This window comes from Bombus affinis, chromosome 9, assembly GCF_024516045.1.
Source record: "Bombus affinis isolate iyBomAffi1 chromosome 9, iyBomAffi1.2, whole genome shotgun sequence".
Classification (NCBI taxonomy): domain Eukaryota; kingdom Metazoa; phylum Arthropoda; class Insecta; order Hymenoptera; family Apidae; genus Bombus; species Bombus affinis.
In genome coordinates, this window is record NC_066352.1 from 13,756,539 (window position 1) to 13,773,043 (window position 16,505).

Genomic DNA, 16,505 nt, shown 5'->3' on the forward strand with positions numbered 1-16,505 from the left:
TGCTGGGTACAACGTCGATGTAATAACGCTAAATAGCCAAGAGCTTCGTGCAAATACAAACCATTGGCAATGTGTTAAAAAGAAAAAAAGAGGAGGAGACGTGGGATCTCTACAAAATAAAAATTGGTAAAAATTCAAACGTTACCATAGGTCTTGATAATAGCCTTCGTCTATTCTCCACCGCGACATACTATCATCGCTGAAGAACGTGTAGAATACTTTGATATTTGATTGAAAATTGGATCAGCACTCGTCGTAGCCGAGGACTACCCGAGAAATGCGATGTCTGGGGATCTAGGATCATCACATCGAAAGGACGCACTCTGCTACAAGCAATTCAATCTAGAAACTTAGATTTTACGTCTACAGGTCAGCTAACTTACTGGTCAACTGACCCGAATAAACTTTCTGACTTCTTAGTTTTCCTTCACCGGAGATGTATCCCACATCCACGCACAAATTGAGGCAAATTACGATTTAAGCTTGGACCAAAGCGGTGTAATTCTAACAGTAAGTACAGATACTATTTGGTCACAAAATATGCTGCGTGATATGGCTCTGGTATGTCTTCGATCGGACTCTACGCAACGTTCTACGAACGACGATTGACGTCTGGTCAAGGGCGTGATCGACTATCATTCGACAAGATATAGAGATCGCAACTTGAACCACCAAAATAATCTCGTCAGCGACCTGTCAAACCAGCGCGCCGTAAGAACATCGAGGCTGAGAGGATCTGGCCAAGCGACCTCTTTACGTAAGATCGGTTAAATCATCGATGCACTGTTTCTGAATCTAATAAAAAAAAAGGAAGAAAAAAACCTTGAAGACCATTTTTAAATCATTGTTATTTTAGTAGAACGACGATGGGAGTTGAAAAAGGCTGACATATACCGACGAAATTTGGCTGTTAAACTCTGGCATACCCTGTATATATGTATAACGAGAAAATATTTTAGTTATTTTTATTTACAGTACAATACAGTTATTGCCTTGCTATACGAAAACAAATTTCGTGCCTAAAATTATCTGTCCTCCATTCGCAAATACACGTATCGATTTTAATTTACAGATATCCATTGTCCCCATTATTTAGGTTACAATTAATTGCAATTGGAACCTACTCGTTCGACCCATATTCGTATCCGTTGCTCACGTTTCTATATTCGTTTTAATAATCCAATACGAGGCATTGTAAACTATATGACATTTAAACAACTCCCAGATTCAATACGATAGAGCAAATTTGTATCGATTTACTGCAAAATATTAAACATTACAGATAGGTTTTTGATTATGTGGAACAACAAATACGACATAAAAAACTGTGTCTAATGTTTCCAGTTGGAAAATTCTGAACGTTTAACGCAATTATCGACAATATTATCGTGTATAATTATCGTGTCTGCAATATTTTGAAAATTTTGAAAAGGACGACGAAAAGGCTTAAGAAAAGAAAGAAATGAAAAGACAATTTCGGTAACACGATACTGAATTTTCAAGCAGCTCTTCTTCCACCGTAGTCTTCGTTCGGTTTATTAGTTCGTCATTTTCTTTGCTACCTTTTATACGAAATTTATCAGATTGAAAATTCTCTTCGCGGGGAAGAGGAATACGAACGAATTCTCGATAAAGAATTAAATGAAGAAGGGGAAAAGGAATAAAGAGAAATAGGATGAAGAAAAGGAGATTCAGCTGAAAAAACCTCGCTCGCTTCAGTCCGGCATCGTTACACTACGTTTTAGTATGGTTTCACGAGGTCGCCTCGTAAAGATCGTAAGCCGGAGGAATATCCAAACAAACGTCCTTTAAAGCATCGAGTACTTCACGCGGAAATGTTGCAGAGAGAAGCGTATTCGGATTAATCCCGGTGCTATGCCGAAGGGAAATACGATGCAATACGTGTCCAATGTAAATATCCTCCGCCTCGTCGAACGCAAATATTTGCCTTTTACAATTTTGTATCCCGCTCGCTCTCTGTCTAACGTTGCGCAACTATCGCTATAATTTTCGGGCAGACGATACGTGCACGAGACAAATGCGAACAAAAAAGCGATATCTTCTTATAACTTGAGATTTCGTCTGTACCTGATTCATGACGAAAGCTTCACGATGTTCGTTGGGGCGAAATCCCAGAGAATCTTCAAAGTAGATCTACGATTTCATATAACTGGTATCTTATTTCATAGTTGCACGTATATACTAAAATAAAGGATGTATATTCTGAAGTAAAAGACATCAAGGAGTATCGCAAAGAAGCGTCTTAGGACCAATATTACATACGCTATACAAGGCCGACATACCAACAATTACCAACAGCAAAATACTGACATTCGCGAACGACACGGCTGTACTAGTCAGGCACATTAATCCAGAAACAGCAGTCACGTTACTACAAGAGCACATCACAAAAATAGAAAAATAGCTACGAGATAAACAGATAGAAGCAAACCTCAGTAAATGCAACTATATTATATTTACACTAAAAAAACAGAAACCACGAAATGTCCAATTGAATGGCACGCACATAACACAAACAAGGCAAGTCAAATACCTAGGATTTCATTTAGACACATAACTTACATGGAAACAACATACTAAATCAATTATAGACAAAATACGGATAAAAAGAAGACAGATATACTGGCCAAACTCCAAACTCAGCATAGAAAATAAACTAAAAATCTACAAAACGATAATAAAGCCAATTTGGACGTACGTAATACCGCTATAGGGGACGGCAGCAATGAGCCACATAAATAAACTAGAGTCGCTACGATCGAAGATACTGAGAACAATAGTCAACGCCCTATGGTATGTCGGAAACGAGGATATACGCAGACTTAAAAATACCAACGGCCAAAGAAGAAATTGGCAGGTACGCAGGAAAATACAAGGAAAGAAGGGTAACACATCCAAACCAGCTGGCTGCTGAAGCGAGCGAAACTCTTATAGAAAGAAGAATAAAAAGAATACCCCTCTGACCTCACTAAAGAAATAAAATAGTCAAACTTGAAGATGGTACCTCGAAGAAGATGGAAACTGGAAGATAAAAAAAAAAAAAAACGTATACACTGCGGATATTTAGATAAATTCGTAATTTTACCAAAACGATTAATGATATTTCGAAGTATAAAGAGTTAAACATAGGGCATTTACATTCAATGTTTATCAATGTCTTTAGCGTTTTCAAACCGGTATAATCGCGATCGAAAGGAAGTTGATCTAAATACGCGAATAAATACCAAATTAGCATCGTATTCGACGATATTTGCCGAACAATTTAACTCGTCTCCATTGCCATTCGTCTTACGGTACATAAGCTGTTCGAAATCTCGTTCGGTTATCGAATATTCCAACTTCCTCGAAACTTTCTTCGGCGTGTTATTCCAAAAATCTTCTCAAATACCGAGCATTCGAAACTTCCTCGATATTCCGTGGCGCATAGCCAACTCGGAGACACCGGATCACAGCGATTATTTCAATCACGCTCCACCCCTAAATATCGGAACTTCTTACTTTACAATTGGTGCACGCGGAAGGCGGTTCATGAATTACAATAGACCGAATCGTTAATTTCAAAGTGTTGGAAGTTGAACGAAGAACACCTTGCCCCATTATCGGCTGCTGCTGTTCCTCAATTAATTAATAATCTTTGATAACATATCGGAATATCGCCACTACCCTTTTCTCCCTGCGACCAATCATCGATTTATAGGAGGAAAAAAAAAGGAAACAGATGTTTTCAAGGCTCTTTTACTCTCTCATCAAGATTTTTTGACCAATCGAATGCTTCGTACGTTTAATTAACTGATAACCGATATTCACGATCGATATCACCGTTTCATACTTCGATTTTATAAAACGTAATCAATTAATTGTCGCAAAATATCCCTGAAATTTCCAAAGGTAAAGATTGAGAACTCCAAAAATTTTCTGAACACATACTCGCAAAATGCAGTTGTAACGCGTGTTTATGACTCTCATCTGGAGCGAGTCGCAAAGTTCGTAAATCGTACGCGATCTTCAGGCCGAAGAAAACGGTCGAAATAATCTGTACGAGGTGTCGAACGCCGGAGACTCTGAAATCTTCACGAATCAGCCGATTTGTATGCAAGATGCACGGTTTCATATGGTCGAGGACGAAAACGATAAGAAACGAAGCTGTCGCGAATAGAATCGAGGCAGAGATGCCGACGACGATGGAATTTCCGATTCAGAAAACCGCGTATAATATTATATAGCGCGAATAATCGCGATAAATTAAACCCACCTGATACCGCGTTGCTATCGTGCTCAAACTTTGATTTACTTTCGATCCTGCCGGCGAAATTACCAAGCTCTTCGTGTCGTGCTGTTAATTGGACCGAGAAGGGTTCATTATGAGTTGGCGCTGCTAGTTTTTCAAGTGGATTAAAAGATGCGTTAAACCTTTCCCGATGGAGAACTGATTTTACCCTCGAGATACGAAATAGGGTAATTTAAGCCTCAAGTTAAAACGTTTCTGATTGGTACGTCAGCGGAGACACGAGGTTTCGTAAACTGCGATGGAGTAATTTGAAGTTGGATAACCGCGGATAACGTTCTACTTTGGTAGAAGTTATTGGGATAAAATTTATGAAATTTTGTTCCGCTATATTATATCATTTCGCTAAGTTCACGAACGTATTCGAAGTCCTGTCGTAGAAAACTTTTATATACATATTGTATGTGTTGTATAAAACGATTAGCAATTTTGTCGATTAAATGGAATGGAAGTGGCGGATTTTAACAATATCGATGAATTTTACAAGGGATTTATTAATCTCGACGATAGCGAAGCGATGTGGAGCATACGATTGCAGATATTGAGAGAATAGAGCGTTCGTAAGCGTATCAAGTTAATTGGGACGAGAGCAGAGGACGCAGATTGAAACTGATGACGATGGATATCTTAGCTATTGACTTAGCTATTGACTTGGATCGTTTAATTAAAAATTTATGTTTGTAATTCGACAAGACAATGGGAACGAGATAATTTTTATGGAAACTGGTCCAAATACTTTCGTCCTCTCGGTAGATAATTTAGATTTATACTTTGGCGATTCTATGAAAAGATATCCAGCGTTGACTCTCATTATTGATTCACCTTTAGTTTGATAAAACGTTTTACCAGCACTTTGCTAAAATTCGCGTAATACTACATATACAGATTCACTGAAACGTTCAAATACTTATAGATGGTAGTGTATAAGAGTAAAAAGTTCTCATTGTTAGCCAGTTTTAAAGCTTTGATAAGAGGTATATAAGATTCTCTTTTTATCAAATCGATTGGTTTTTAAAGGAAGGCTATCGCCTCTGCTAAGAGTTACTCACGATCCCTTCGTTCGTTTTTCTTTTTTATCGATTAGTCCGTCGCTATTCCAGTGCTGTTTCTCGCCTATACTTCGTGTGCACGAACGATTGGTTTCGCGAGTAATGACGGGAGCAGTGGACCGTGATTCCTGGCAATTGGCTGACTCAATACGCGCCAGTTGCATCAGTTCTTCTGCTTTCGAATCGACCTCACTACACAGTACGCGATCAGCTAAAGAAATTCGTGACAAATATTAGGTGGACGCACGATTTAAACGATTTTGCATGGTGGAAAAATGAGGCCAGAAGAGACTGAAATCCACTTGGATTGATTGGTTACTTTTGTAAGATCTTTGAAGAATATTATATCTATTTAAAAAAAAGTTGTAAGTCTAAGAGAATTTTATTAACATTTATTTTTATTTTTAAAGAACTTTTGCTGGTTGATTTTTGTTCAAAGAAATGGTATTGGTATTTTAGCATGTTATATTATGTACAGCGGCTGCTCAAGTTTCTAGACCAGTAATTCCGTTTTAACGTAACTCTAAATTTTCTTGCAAGAGCGTTTACGATGCTGTATTTTGCGAGATCAACGATAATCGGAGGAATATAGAGAATGAAGCATTTACGCGATTATACAAATGCGATTATTTAAAAATTATCGTTATATTTGATATCGCAATGGTGTTAAAATTGTACAACTTGAATGGGACACGATATTAGCTTCTAAAGTGAAACATCGTTTGAATTCTCGAAAATACACCGTTGCGAATGTATAAAATTGCTATGACGAATTTTTAATTACGAACCAACCATTCTAGCCACCATTGTGTTGATAGTATTAGCGTTAGAAAAGCTGCGAAAGGATCGTGTTATGCAAATTGCACGTATACTTTGAAACCGCTGAAAAGCGCATTCCTTCGTCAATACAAACGGCCATTATATACCGAGCAACAAAGCGAGAGATGCTTCAAGTCCTAGCACTGTATGAAGCGTTCTCGTGTTCAGAGAAGCAGACGCCACGGCGGTCGGAACGGGATAAAACAAACAGACAGGACAGACGCGAGAGAGAGTTGCCTCGAATGCTTGCGGCTGTCTGAACAGGATCCATGCCGCTTCTCGGCCATTTCCAGCCGGGTTCCGGTTGCACCGGAAATGTTACCAAACAGTTTACATCTTCGGCCTGGCCTTTACAGCTCCGGGAACACGCTGTCTCCGTTTCAGAAGCTGGCAGGAAAAGGAGGAAAACAGCTTTTCCTTCGTTGCCCAAGGTTGCAACACGGCAACTCTTCAACCACCGTTCCTATTTCTCTTTCTTTCTTTGCTCGCTTTTTCGACCTCGATACGCCAGCAACGAGCGACTTCCTGTGAATAAAACGAGGCAACGAGGCTCTACCGACGCGTCGTGGAAACGCGGGTAAAAATCTACTCGGCCGATGGTGATGCTGGAAATCGAGGAATCAAGCTGATGCGCGCCTCGACTTTTATGCTTCTGCCTCGCTCCCGTTGACGCCATTTCCAACCGGCGAATTTCGACGAGGTTCCAGGAAATTACGGCCTGTTGCCGAGGCTACGAAACATTCGTTTCTTACGGACGTTTTTCATGTACTTTGTATACGTAATTTCAAGGGCTTTCTTTATATCGAATAAAAACGAAGAGAATTTACCATTCTTCCGTATTTCTTTCTTGCCGAGAAGTTTTATCGTCGTATCGGGCATATGTGGCTGTTAGAGTTTTTACTTTGGACAATTATGCTTATATGGAAAATTTAATGGCGCAAAAGTGTACGTAATACGCAAAGGTACTCGTATAGTACTCGTTATAATATTAAGCAGTACCCCTTGGAAATAGTAATTTACATAACCAGCCGCGATGTACATAATTATGGTGCGTCGAACCCTCTACGAATGCGAATACTTTTAATATTTATTTATAATTACCGAGAGTTTCACTTGAAGACATTTCGACCTGGAATTTGAGAGGAAAATAGACATACTTCGAGTAACCTGGAAAAATACACCGAGCTATGAAAATCGCCTTCTATGGAGAAAAAAATTCTTCGCTCTAATCCTAACTATATTTTTCGAAGCTATCGAAGCCATTAAAACCACTGCTGCATTCTCCTTCAAACAAAGATGCATCGATATTTTATTTTCGCATCCCCTTCTGCAGACTTCAAACCGTACCTTTTAAAATGCTTTCCGTTTCATGTTGATACGATTTCTTGTCCCGAAGATATTGTCGAAGGAAACATCATTTTTGCTGTTCCTTTACGGCTGTCCTCTCTCGCGCTTACTGACCTGTCCCAAGCCTGGCACGTATGCAGTGGTCGGTGACAGCCGCCGAGTCAGCGCTTTTTTCCCTACTATTATAAAGGAGACGCGTACGCATTTCCAAAGGAAAGAAGTGGGTCACGAAATTTCGCCCACCATTCAACGCTCTCCGTGCACTCGACGTGCTCCGATTTTCGTGCCTCGTATCTCGAAAACCGATTCGGATATCGACTTGTAACAAAATGCATCCTCGAGTGCCACGGTAGTGGTACGTACGGTTTAGTCCTGTTACGGTGCTACAGCTCCACGGTATTCATCGAGTGGATTTCGGTTTTAAATTTCGTCGTTCCTTTCGGCTGGATCTTGTAGTTGAAACTAATGCGGTATCGAGTGCCTGATGGTTTACCTGCTATTGAATACGCTAATGCTGCTCTTTACGGATTTCCCTCGCATATATCTCGGTTTCTTAGGAAATCTTCGAGATTTGAATATCCTTCTTTCCCTGAGAAGTCTTTAAACGTAACTCGTCGTGTTATTAATTGCGAAAATGGTATCTTTTATTAGCTTTGCACGATCCTTTTATCGTTGGTATTTTTCTTAGTGCTGTGACTATTGGTCAGAGGTCTTTTATTTTATCGGTATTTCTGCTTCAGCGTTTTCGGTATTTCTTCTTTGTCAGAATTCCTTTGGCTATTATATTTTATTTCTGGAATTCTTTTCTCTTTGGTATTTCTTTTCTTCGGGTTTATTGTTGTCACTGAAATTCTGTTTTCAGTTATTCACATTCTAGTATTTCATTATGTTAGAGAATATTTTTGCAAACTATCATTAAAGAGAAACAGGTGGGATGATAGATTATTTTCCATCGACAACAAACAAGGGGAATAATCGATCTCTAGTGCGTCTTAATATTAACGAGAACTTCGAGAGCAAGTGTCAATGTTCTTGCCAGGTAGAAAATAATGTAATAACAGGAGCACATGTGGTGTGCTCTTAATTATTCATTGATAAATAAGCGTGCTTTATTTCGCGGGTCAGCGCAGTTTCAAAGTATAATTAATGTTCCTACGCGTTGCTCGAGTTCCTATAGCAATATTATACTTTACGAATATTTACACCGCACTTCAGCTGTGCATGTATATTTTTTTTAGAAGCACGTCGACGTTTCTATGGTTATCTGTTCTCATTTCGTTCAAATTCTTTAACGTCGGATAATTCTCAGTGAATTAATTATAATAAGTACCAACTGTTCTATCTAAATGATATTTAACATAAAATTTGTAATAGTTTGACAAACCTTTCATCGACAATCGAAATCCAAATTAAACCAATCTCCAGACAAATTGAATTAGCTTCAGGAACGTAGTCTAACTCTTTATGTAACTTAACCAACAATTAACAAACTATTTCATCAACTGACAGTACCGGTTTTACCATTCTCCAAAAATGTCAAACGAAATATCTCTTTTCATTGAAACCCATTTTCTCTTCTTAACTGTACACTAATCGCACAAAGCAAAGTGAATGAAAAAATACCAGGAATATCACGATGCCATCGGGTGAATCCCGCCAACTATGAAAAACCAAATTCCAGTAGTTAAAGCCAAAAAGTGGAACGTCCAATCTGTACTACAGTGAGAGCCCAATAAAAAATACATTTTCGGTTCTCGAGGAATAAAACGAAGCCACGTAATTTGTCACTATCCACGCGAGATCAATACGCACGATTTTTTTCATCCCTCTTCCCTTTGTCCCCTGCTCCCACCCCACGTGAGATGTCCTACTATCTCGATCGTCGATCCGGTCGGGTTTGCCAGACTAATCTCTTGCCGATTAATCTATCGAGTGTCGGGTAGCCAGGATCTCGCCTAATCGCGATCGACACGCGATATTTCTGCTCTATTTCGAATCGATTTTCATCCATGCCGCTTGTTATTGTACGGTCCTTCGTCATCGTGGTCAGCCCTCCGACTCTCGCAATTTGTCTTGGACACGGCCGAATGTGTTTAGTTTTTGGAAAACAAACGTTTAATGGTCATCGGAATTCCGGATTATATCACTGTGTTGGTGTATTCTGTAATGTGTAACACAAAGCAGAAGAAAAATGAATATTTTATCGGAGAGAAAGTCTTTCTCTGAAGAAACAAATTAGGGAAAATGTGTGTGTGTATGTGTGTTTTTTTAATTTTTCTGCATTCTTTCATTTTCAGTCCAATTGTAATTTTCTAATGTTAATCTCAAGTTCTTAAAATCTCTTACCGATACGCATGATTTCTTGTTTCTATTGTACATGTTAGACATTTTCCTGAAACATTGCAAACCCTGTTTGTTTGCCAGAATGAGTGCAAGATTGAAATAGAAAAGTTGGAGGATCGTAGGAGGATTAAACGAGCGAGATAAAGATCCTACTTTATCAAGAACTATGAAGAAATATTATATAAAGGATGTTCAGGAATATATCAGAGATTAAGTCTAACTCTCAACTCTTGCAGCTTCTCTCTAATACGAGGCAGAAAGTTTAATTTTTAACGTCGCGTTCGCGTGTTTTATAACGTGTAGGATAGAGGAGGAGAAAGACGAGGCGTTTCTTTAGAAATAACGCGTTCGTGTGTCTTTTTATCTTGCTGCGAGTATTGCACAGAATAAAATTCAATTCGCTCACCCTTGCCATAAGGAGCAAGTAGAAGAAGGTTCACCAGCGCAGCTCCGGTATCGTGTCCAATCAACGTGATTTTTGTCGGATCGCCTCCAAAAGCAGCGATATTTTCACGTACCCAGCGTAGTCCCATAGCGATATCCTTCAAGGCCAGATTCCCACCAGATCCTGGCGTTCTGTCTGGATACGGACGAGTCCTCAAGAAACCTGGGGCATTTCCAACCATACTTGACTCTACCTTATTTTTTTATCAAAGAAATATATACGATATTATGCTAATTTTCTTTTCCATTTGAGTAAAAATTTACTCTCATCTCTATCTTCGAATATTCCTCGATTCTCTTACTATTTATTCATAGATATTAATACATTTACGAAATTTATGTGTGATCTGAAGAATCATTAGGAACTTATTAACTAGTTTGAAACGTTAGACGATAAAGAATCTATATTCGATATTATAATAATAATCTAGTGAATTTCACATACTAAAAATAAATGTTTTCTTATTTACTGTTTCTATCGTTATCGTAATTTATCGTTATTCGGTTTCATGTTATAAAATGATATACAATTAAAATACAATTTATATCGCAAATGAGATCTATCTTTTTTTCATCGTGCTTAATTCCACGACAAAGTTATGCCGGATATCTGAGTGCCGTTCGATTACAGGGAAACGGATACCATAGGGAACAGTTTGTTTCTATATTCACGGATACCGTAATTGAATATACTAAAGGAACCGTAAAATATTAATCCGCTATCGGATGGATTTATACGACCGTTGGACGCGCGCAATTATAACGTTAAATAATGCGACCGTGTCGTTTGTGTTTCTGCCATAGAGCCGTGCACGTGTGTACGTTTCGTTTGGACAGAGTTTAACGCGGCAAATGAATAATGAGCAAGCTTTTGGGGAATAAGAATTCATCCGAGTTGGATGAATTATTTATTCGGTGTTCCTGCTTTATTTGTGTTTTCTTATTTACCCTGCATTATTCATGAGAACTTACAGCTTTTTACTTTCATTTTATGTTTTCAGTTTTCGCGAATAAAAATGGCGTTACGTGAATACACGTGCCTTTTTCTTCGGATTTTATATGCGATCGATTAAGGAAAATAATGGCAAAGCTTGCAACTTGAATGCGTCTATATGTTGTCGTTGCGTAATTTCGATATTACGTGTACACGTATCTGAATCTCAAAAATATTGTCTTGGCTATTTATCATCGCTGTAATAACATCACCGTGGAAAGAAGCGATTTATTCGTTGGTTAAGAATTATAATTCTTATTATATGTATACAAATGATACGTACCTAATATTCCAAGACGATAATTAAGGGTGATTACTATGACGTGTCCAGCGCTTGCCAAAACGGACCCATCGTAGATGTTTCCCGTTCCCCATTCGAAACTTTCACCGTGAACGTACACCATCACAGCGTATGGTGCTTCTAGTCCTCGAGACCCTACGGAATTTCATAATTTCAATTCTGAAATCTACTATTATTAATATCGCGATTATATGTGTATTATTATTAAAATATAGTAATCTGCTCTAATAGTATCTCATAAAACCTCCCTATATTAATATATTTTGAAGAAATATTTTTGACCAAGCGATATAATATTTCCATTTAACGATATCAATTTAATTAACGAATCACAAGCTGATTCGTCGAAGAGATGCGCGAGTCAGATCTTTAATACGTAACGTAACATTCGATTTACCTTGACAACTCAAGCCATTACCTCGTTATCGAGATCAATCGATCTTACAATGATTTATTACCGTGGTAATAATCCAGCCTGCATTCACGTAGCCCATATATTTCGAAAACACGTCGTTCATCATTAACGCCACCTCCAAAAGTGTCCTTCTACCGTGAAACAACGCGTAATTAAATGATAAGAGATCGTTGGGCGATTTCATAAGGGAAACTCTCAGACCGGGGAAGAACGACGAGCAGGTTGAATTGGCTGGATTTAAATTCATTAGACGCAAGGGGTGGTTTTACGTCCGGAACAGCGTGGTGTCAGTTTGCTCCAAGTGCACGGCTTGTTACCCCTAGTAATGGTGAGTTACGTTGCAATAACTTCTGCATTTCTCCACGCGTAGAGCTTGTGTTTATTAACTTGGAAAATATAATTTTATTACGTTACATTTTGCATGTATCCTTTAACACATTTTCACTATTAAGAAATATTATTCATATTTGCCTATTCTAGATTATACGCTTTTATTAGAGTTTTACCTCATTCTCTTTTTGTAAAGAAATCGAAGTACTACAGGAAAGAATAGTTTTCTTCCTTGAAACAACCAAACATTTTTACTTTATGCCAAGAATTATTTCGTCTATTTGATTTACAGTATCACGATAGTTTTCAATACCAAATTTCTGTATCAAAAATAATCAAAATTTGTTTCGTCATAATAAATAAAGAGAAATTTATGACAAATTCGAATATCACATTACCCCCGTGTACATAGGTATATCGATTTGTTCACGCTTACAGGAACCTGTACGAAGTTTATGCACATAATAAATTCCTCCCATAACCGCAAACCGTATCATAAAAACTACCATCAAGTATATCATAAAATAAACTCTGACGAGTATGTAAAATAAAACTTGCAGGCAAACTAAACCGAAGCATCGTATATACTTTCAAACTGAAAAATCATTATCACGTCATAAAAAGAAAAATCCGATACGAAAATTCCACTCTGTTTCGCGCGAAAAATATAAATCAACCGTATTCCCATTTCTTTCTTTCAGGAATTTTTAGAACACTAGAAGAGATTCAATGGTCGATTGAAATCGATTTTCTGCGCGATTAATTCCGCCTGTTATCCGTTTACTTGTCACCGTAATATCACGTTGGCCAGGTATCGTTAATCGCGCTCCAATCACGGCCAAATCGCTCTTTAACCGGTTGCTATAGCGGAAACGGACGCGAAGCGATTAGCGGGCGACGACGGTTTTATTGGTTTCGTCGAAAATTCAATTTCTCTATCGCGTTACAATCCGCTCGACCGATTTAATTGGCAGCGGCTCGCCTGATCGAAAACGGCGAAACAACAACGGTGAAGCTCCCTCGCGATTTCCTCGATTACGTAACAACCATCCCCCTTTCCGCCCCAGCTTGTGTTCCATCGTGTACAAGGGAGAGACGCCGGTGGAAAAAATTCGGCTAAATCGTTGATTGGGATGATACACGGTTTGTGTGGTGAAACAGAGGGAAAATAAAACGAGTATTTCGCTCGTTATCGTGAACCGGACTTTTTTCCAAATGAAGAGAAGACCTGGCGCGGTAATGTGTGGTTGATCAAGACCAGAATTGGCCACGACTAAGTTACTCTGTATCTATTTACGATGTATAATTTCAACGAGAGCCATACGTTATACGCGTGTTTGCATAGAAATTGCATTTCATGTAAAAAAAAAGTGTTCTTGTAATTTCGAGTATTTCCATTGTATCTTGTTACTAATTCTTATTTTCTCTTCTTTATACTTTTCTCTTGTTTGTCATTACTTCATTTGCAATCTACTTTATCCCATGCTGAAACACGTTATTACATAACAAATGCGTATTTCCTTGTCATCAAATTCCCGAGGAAGACCACGAAAGGCAAACTTTTAATTCCAATCTCAACTTTTCATCGTGCAATTTCGTCCTCCGTGTTCACACGTTATTTCTCTTTTTTTCCTTTCTATCCAGTAATTTATAGATGCGGAACAAGAGTAGTCATTCGTTCAGAAATACGTCTAAAAATAAGCAAGTGCAAACTTTTTGGAGATTAGGAGAAGCTTGTACAAAAACCGTACGCAATAATTAATTAAAAAAATTTGCTGACCATATGGAAATTATTTTTCGCCATATATCCAACGTCTATTTGTCAATAGAAATTTATTAAAAAACTAGTAGATTGCAATGAATTTTCAACACTGACGTAAATTCGACCGACGTGAATTTGCTCTCGTAAATTCCACTACGACGTTCATCGAATGATATACGAGGCGGCTTTTACTTTCGCGACAATACCAGGCATAAAGGTCGTAATTACTTGGGAACTAATTACTCGAGGAAGTAACTTGTTTCGTAATATCGTATTATTCCATAAACAGACGATAGGTGGCAGGCTCGAAATTTCCTGGCCGTGTGTTATTAACGCGTGCTAATTAATTACGAGCATTACACCTGGAATCTTGCGAATATAAAGGCGAGATTCGCGCGTTTAATTAGATACTTAATGCGCGACACATATTCCCTCGTCTTTCCTTTTATTCTCCCTCATTAACGTTATGTCAGCAACTCGTGACGTTTCCCTGGCGTTTTTCCGCGAATGTTGGATATAAGTTTGTTAATTACGCGATGAACCAAAAAAAAGAAAAAAAAAAAAAAAAAAAAAACAGAGAGATAGGAGAGGAAAAATGGAAAGAGGAGCTGTAGAGTGTTACTTATGAAAAAGAGACTATTTTTGTGCTCCAATGTAATAAAGCGCTTTCCGGTGATTTATTTTCAACAGTGATAAAAACGTGAATTGTCCTTTTTCCATATAAAAGTAAAGTTATTCGGTTATTCAAACAATGCGTTTCACGATTAGTTGCAAGAGCACTGTTTCCGCTGTATATTCTAAACGTTGACATTTTATTCTCAACATCTAGGAAGTAATAAAATATAAAAATGATTAAAGTAGGCTTGTTACACAAGTAAAAAGAAGAAGAAAGGAAAGGAGAAACGTAACACAGAGTTTTCTTCTACTTACCACTGCCGGGTATGTACAGGTTCAAAAACAGGCAGTCCTCGCTCTGGTTGGTCAGGAACATGTACAAACGTTTCAGCTGTTGGTATCTGCCTAGAGGCATTTGCAACAAAGCAGCTGTGTCATTGCTGATGTCCGGAAAGTGCTGGGGGCAAACCGCGCCGAAGGAATCTGCCAGTTTGATGCCGTCCCAGGGGATCGGTGATATCGGTGGTCGAAAACGTAAATCTCCTACGGGAGGTGCCGCGTACGGTATACCCCGGAACACTTCTACGGGATCTAAGTGCCTGCTGTTCAAATCCTGCGACAGATACGCGAGATACTATGTATTGTCAAAAAATATATATCAGAGGAATGAAAGCTCGGATGATTTTATCAACTTCATACACGAAACGACTGTAACGTATGAAATGTTCGGTAATCGAAAAAAGTATTTGAAAATTTGTGGATATCTTATGAAAATAGTAAAAAATGTTTAGTAGAGAAGTTAGTAAAACTCGTAAAGAAAAGTAGCGATAATTTCAAACTGTCTTTTATTCGCCGCTGTATATATAAGTTTCCAATAATTCATAGATACGATGCTGAAATCACATTCGCCGATAGATGGGATTTTCGATTAGCTATATGAATTTCGACAGACACTAATAACCACAAAAGTACCTCGTTACTTGAATTCGGTGTGCGCAGACCAGATAGCGAGATCTCTAGCGGTAATATCTCTGGCCGGGAACACACAGTTAGATGTAAATCCTCTATTTTATGTACATAAACGTGGCTCGGATGTTCCTGTTCCGAAAACTAATTACCTAATTACCCCCTGCGTTTCGATTATCTCTGCTTGACGAGAAGATCTGCTGGATTGCCGGCAATCCACGAGCATCGCAGTTTCTCTCATCGAACGATCGATTTCTGTCTCTCCTTTCGAACAACCGAAATTTTCTTTTAGGAAGGCAGAAATTTGACGAAAAAAAGACAAAAATTATCGCAGAAAAAATTTTTTAATTTAGTAACTAATAGTAATTTAAAGATTCGTTAATTATTGAATAAGTTTTCGAACTTTGACAGTCTATTTTACCATTGCACTATGCGCTACTAAGCTTTTCTCCGCGCTATGTACCGTGACTTTTGCTTGGCTTCGACCAATATAATTACAATGCCGTATCGAAGTTGAAATTAAAATGCCACATGCAATTCATAAAAATTTTCTACTGCCAGTGTTCGAATACTTTTGCGAGCTATTGTACTCGCATACATATGTGCATATTCAATGCTATTTCCACCGCTCTTTTTTCACGCCCTCCACATGTTTCTAAACACCTATGTATATTTATCGTGGATACATGAAACTATGGATACAACGTTGAGGTACAAACATTTTTATTTCCAATCAATCGCTTCAGAGAACGGTATAAATTTACGAGACGTTTGCGTGTGGCCGTTAACGAAACTCGATAATTGCTTTCGCTAG

The 16,505-nt window shown here is 38.3% G+C and overlaps 1 protein-coding gene across 9 annotated transcripts in view; it reads right to left on the reverse strand.

Annotated features, from left to right (window-relative positions):
- LOC126920376 (neuroligin-4, Y-linked-like) overlaps window positions 1–16,505 on the reverse strand; it is a 329,725-nt gene that overhangs the window by 10,986 nt on the left and 302,234 nt on the right. For all 9 annotated transcript variants that reach the window (XM_050730674.1, XM_050730673.1, XM_050730677.1 and 6 more), the window contains 3 exons: window positions 15,041–15,338; window positions 11,586–11,738; window positions 10,271–10,471 (listed from right to left, as the gene is read on the reverse strand). In XM_050730674.1, coding sequence (XP_050586631.1) covers window positions 10,271–10,471; window positions 11,586–11,738; window positions 15,041–15,338 — 652 coding nt within the window. The remainder of the gene's footprint in view (window positions 1–10,270; window positions 10,472–11,585; window positions 11,739–15,040; window positions 15,339–16,505) is intronic.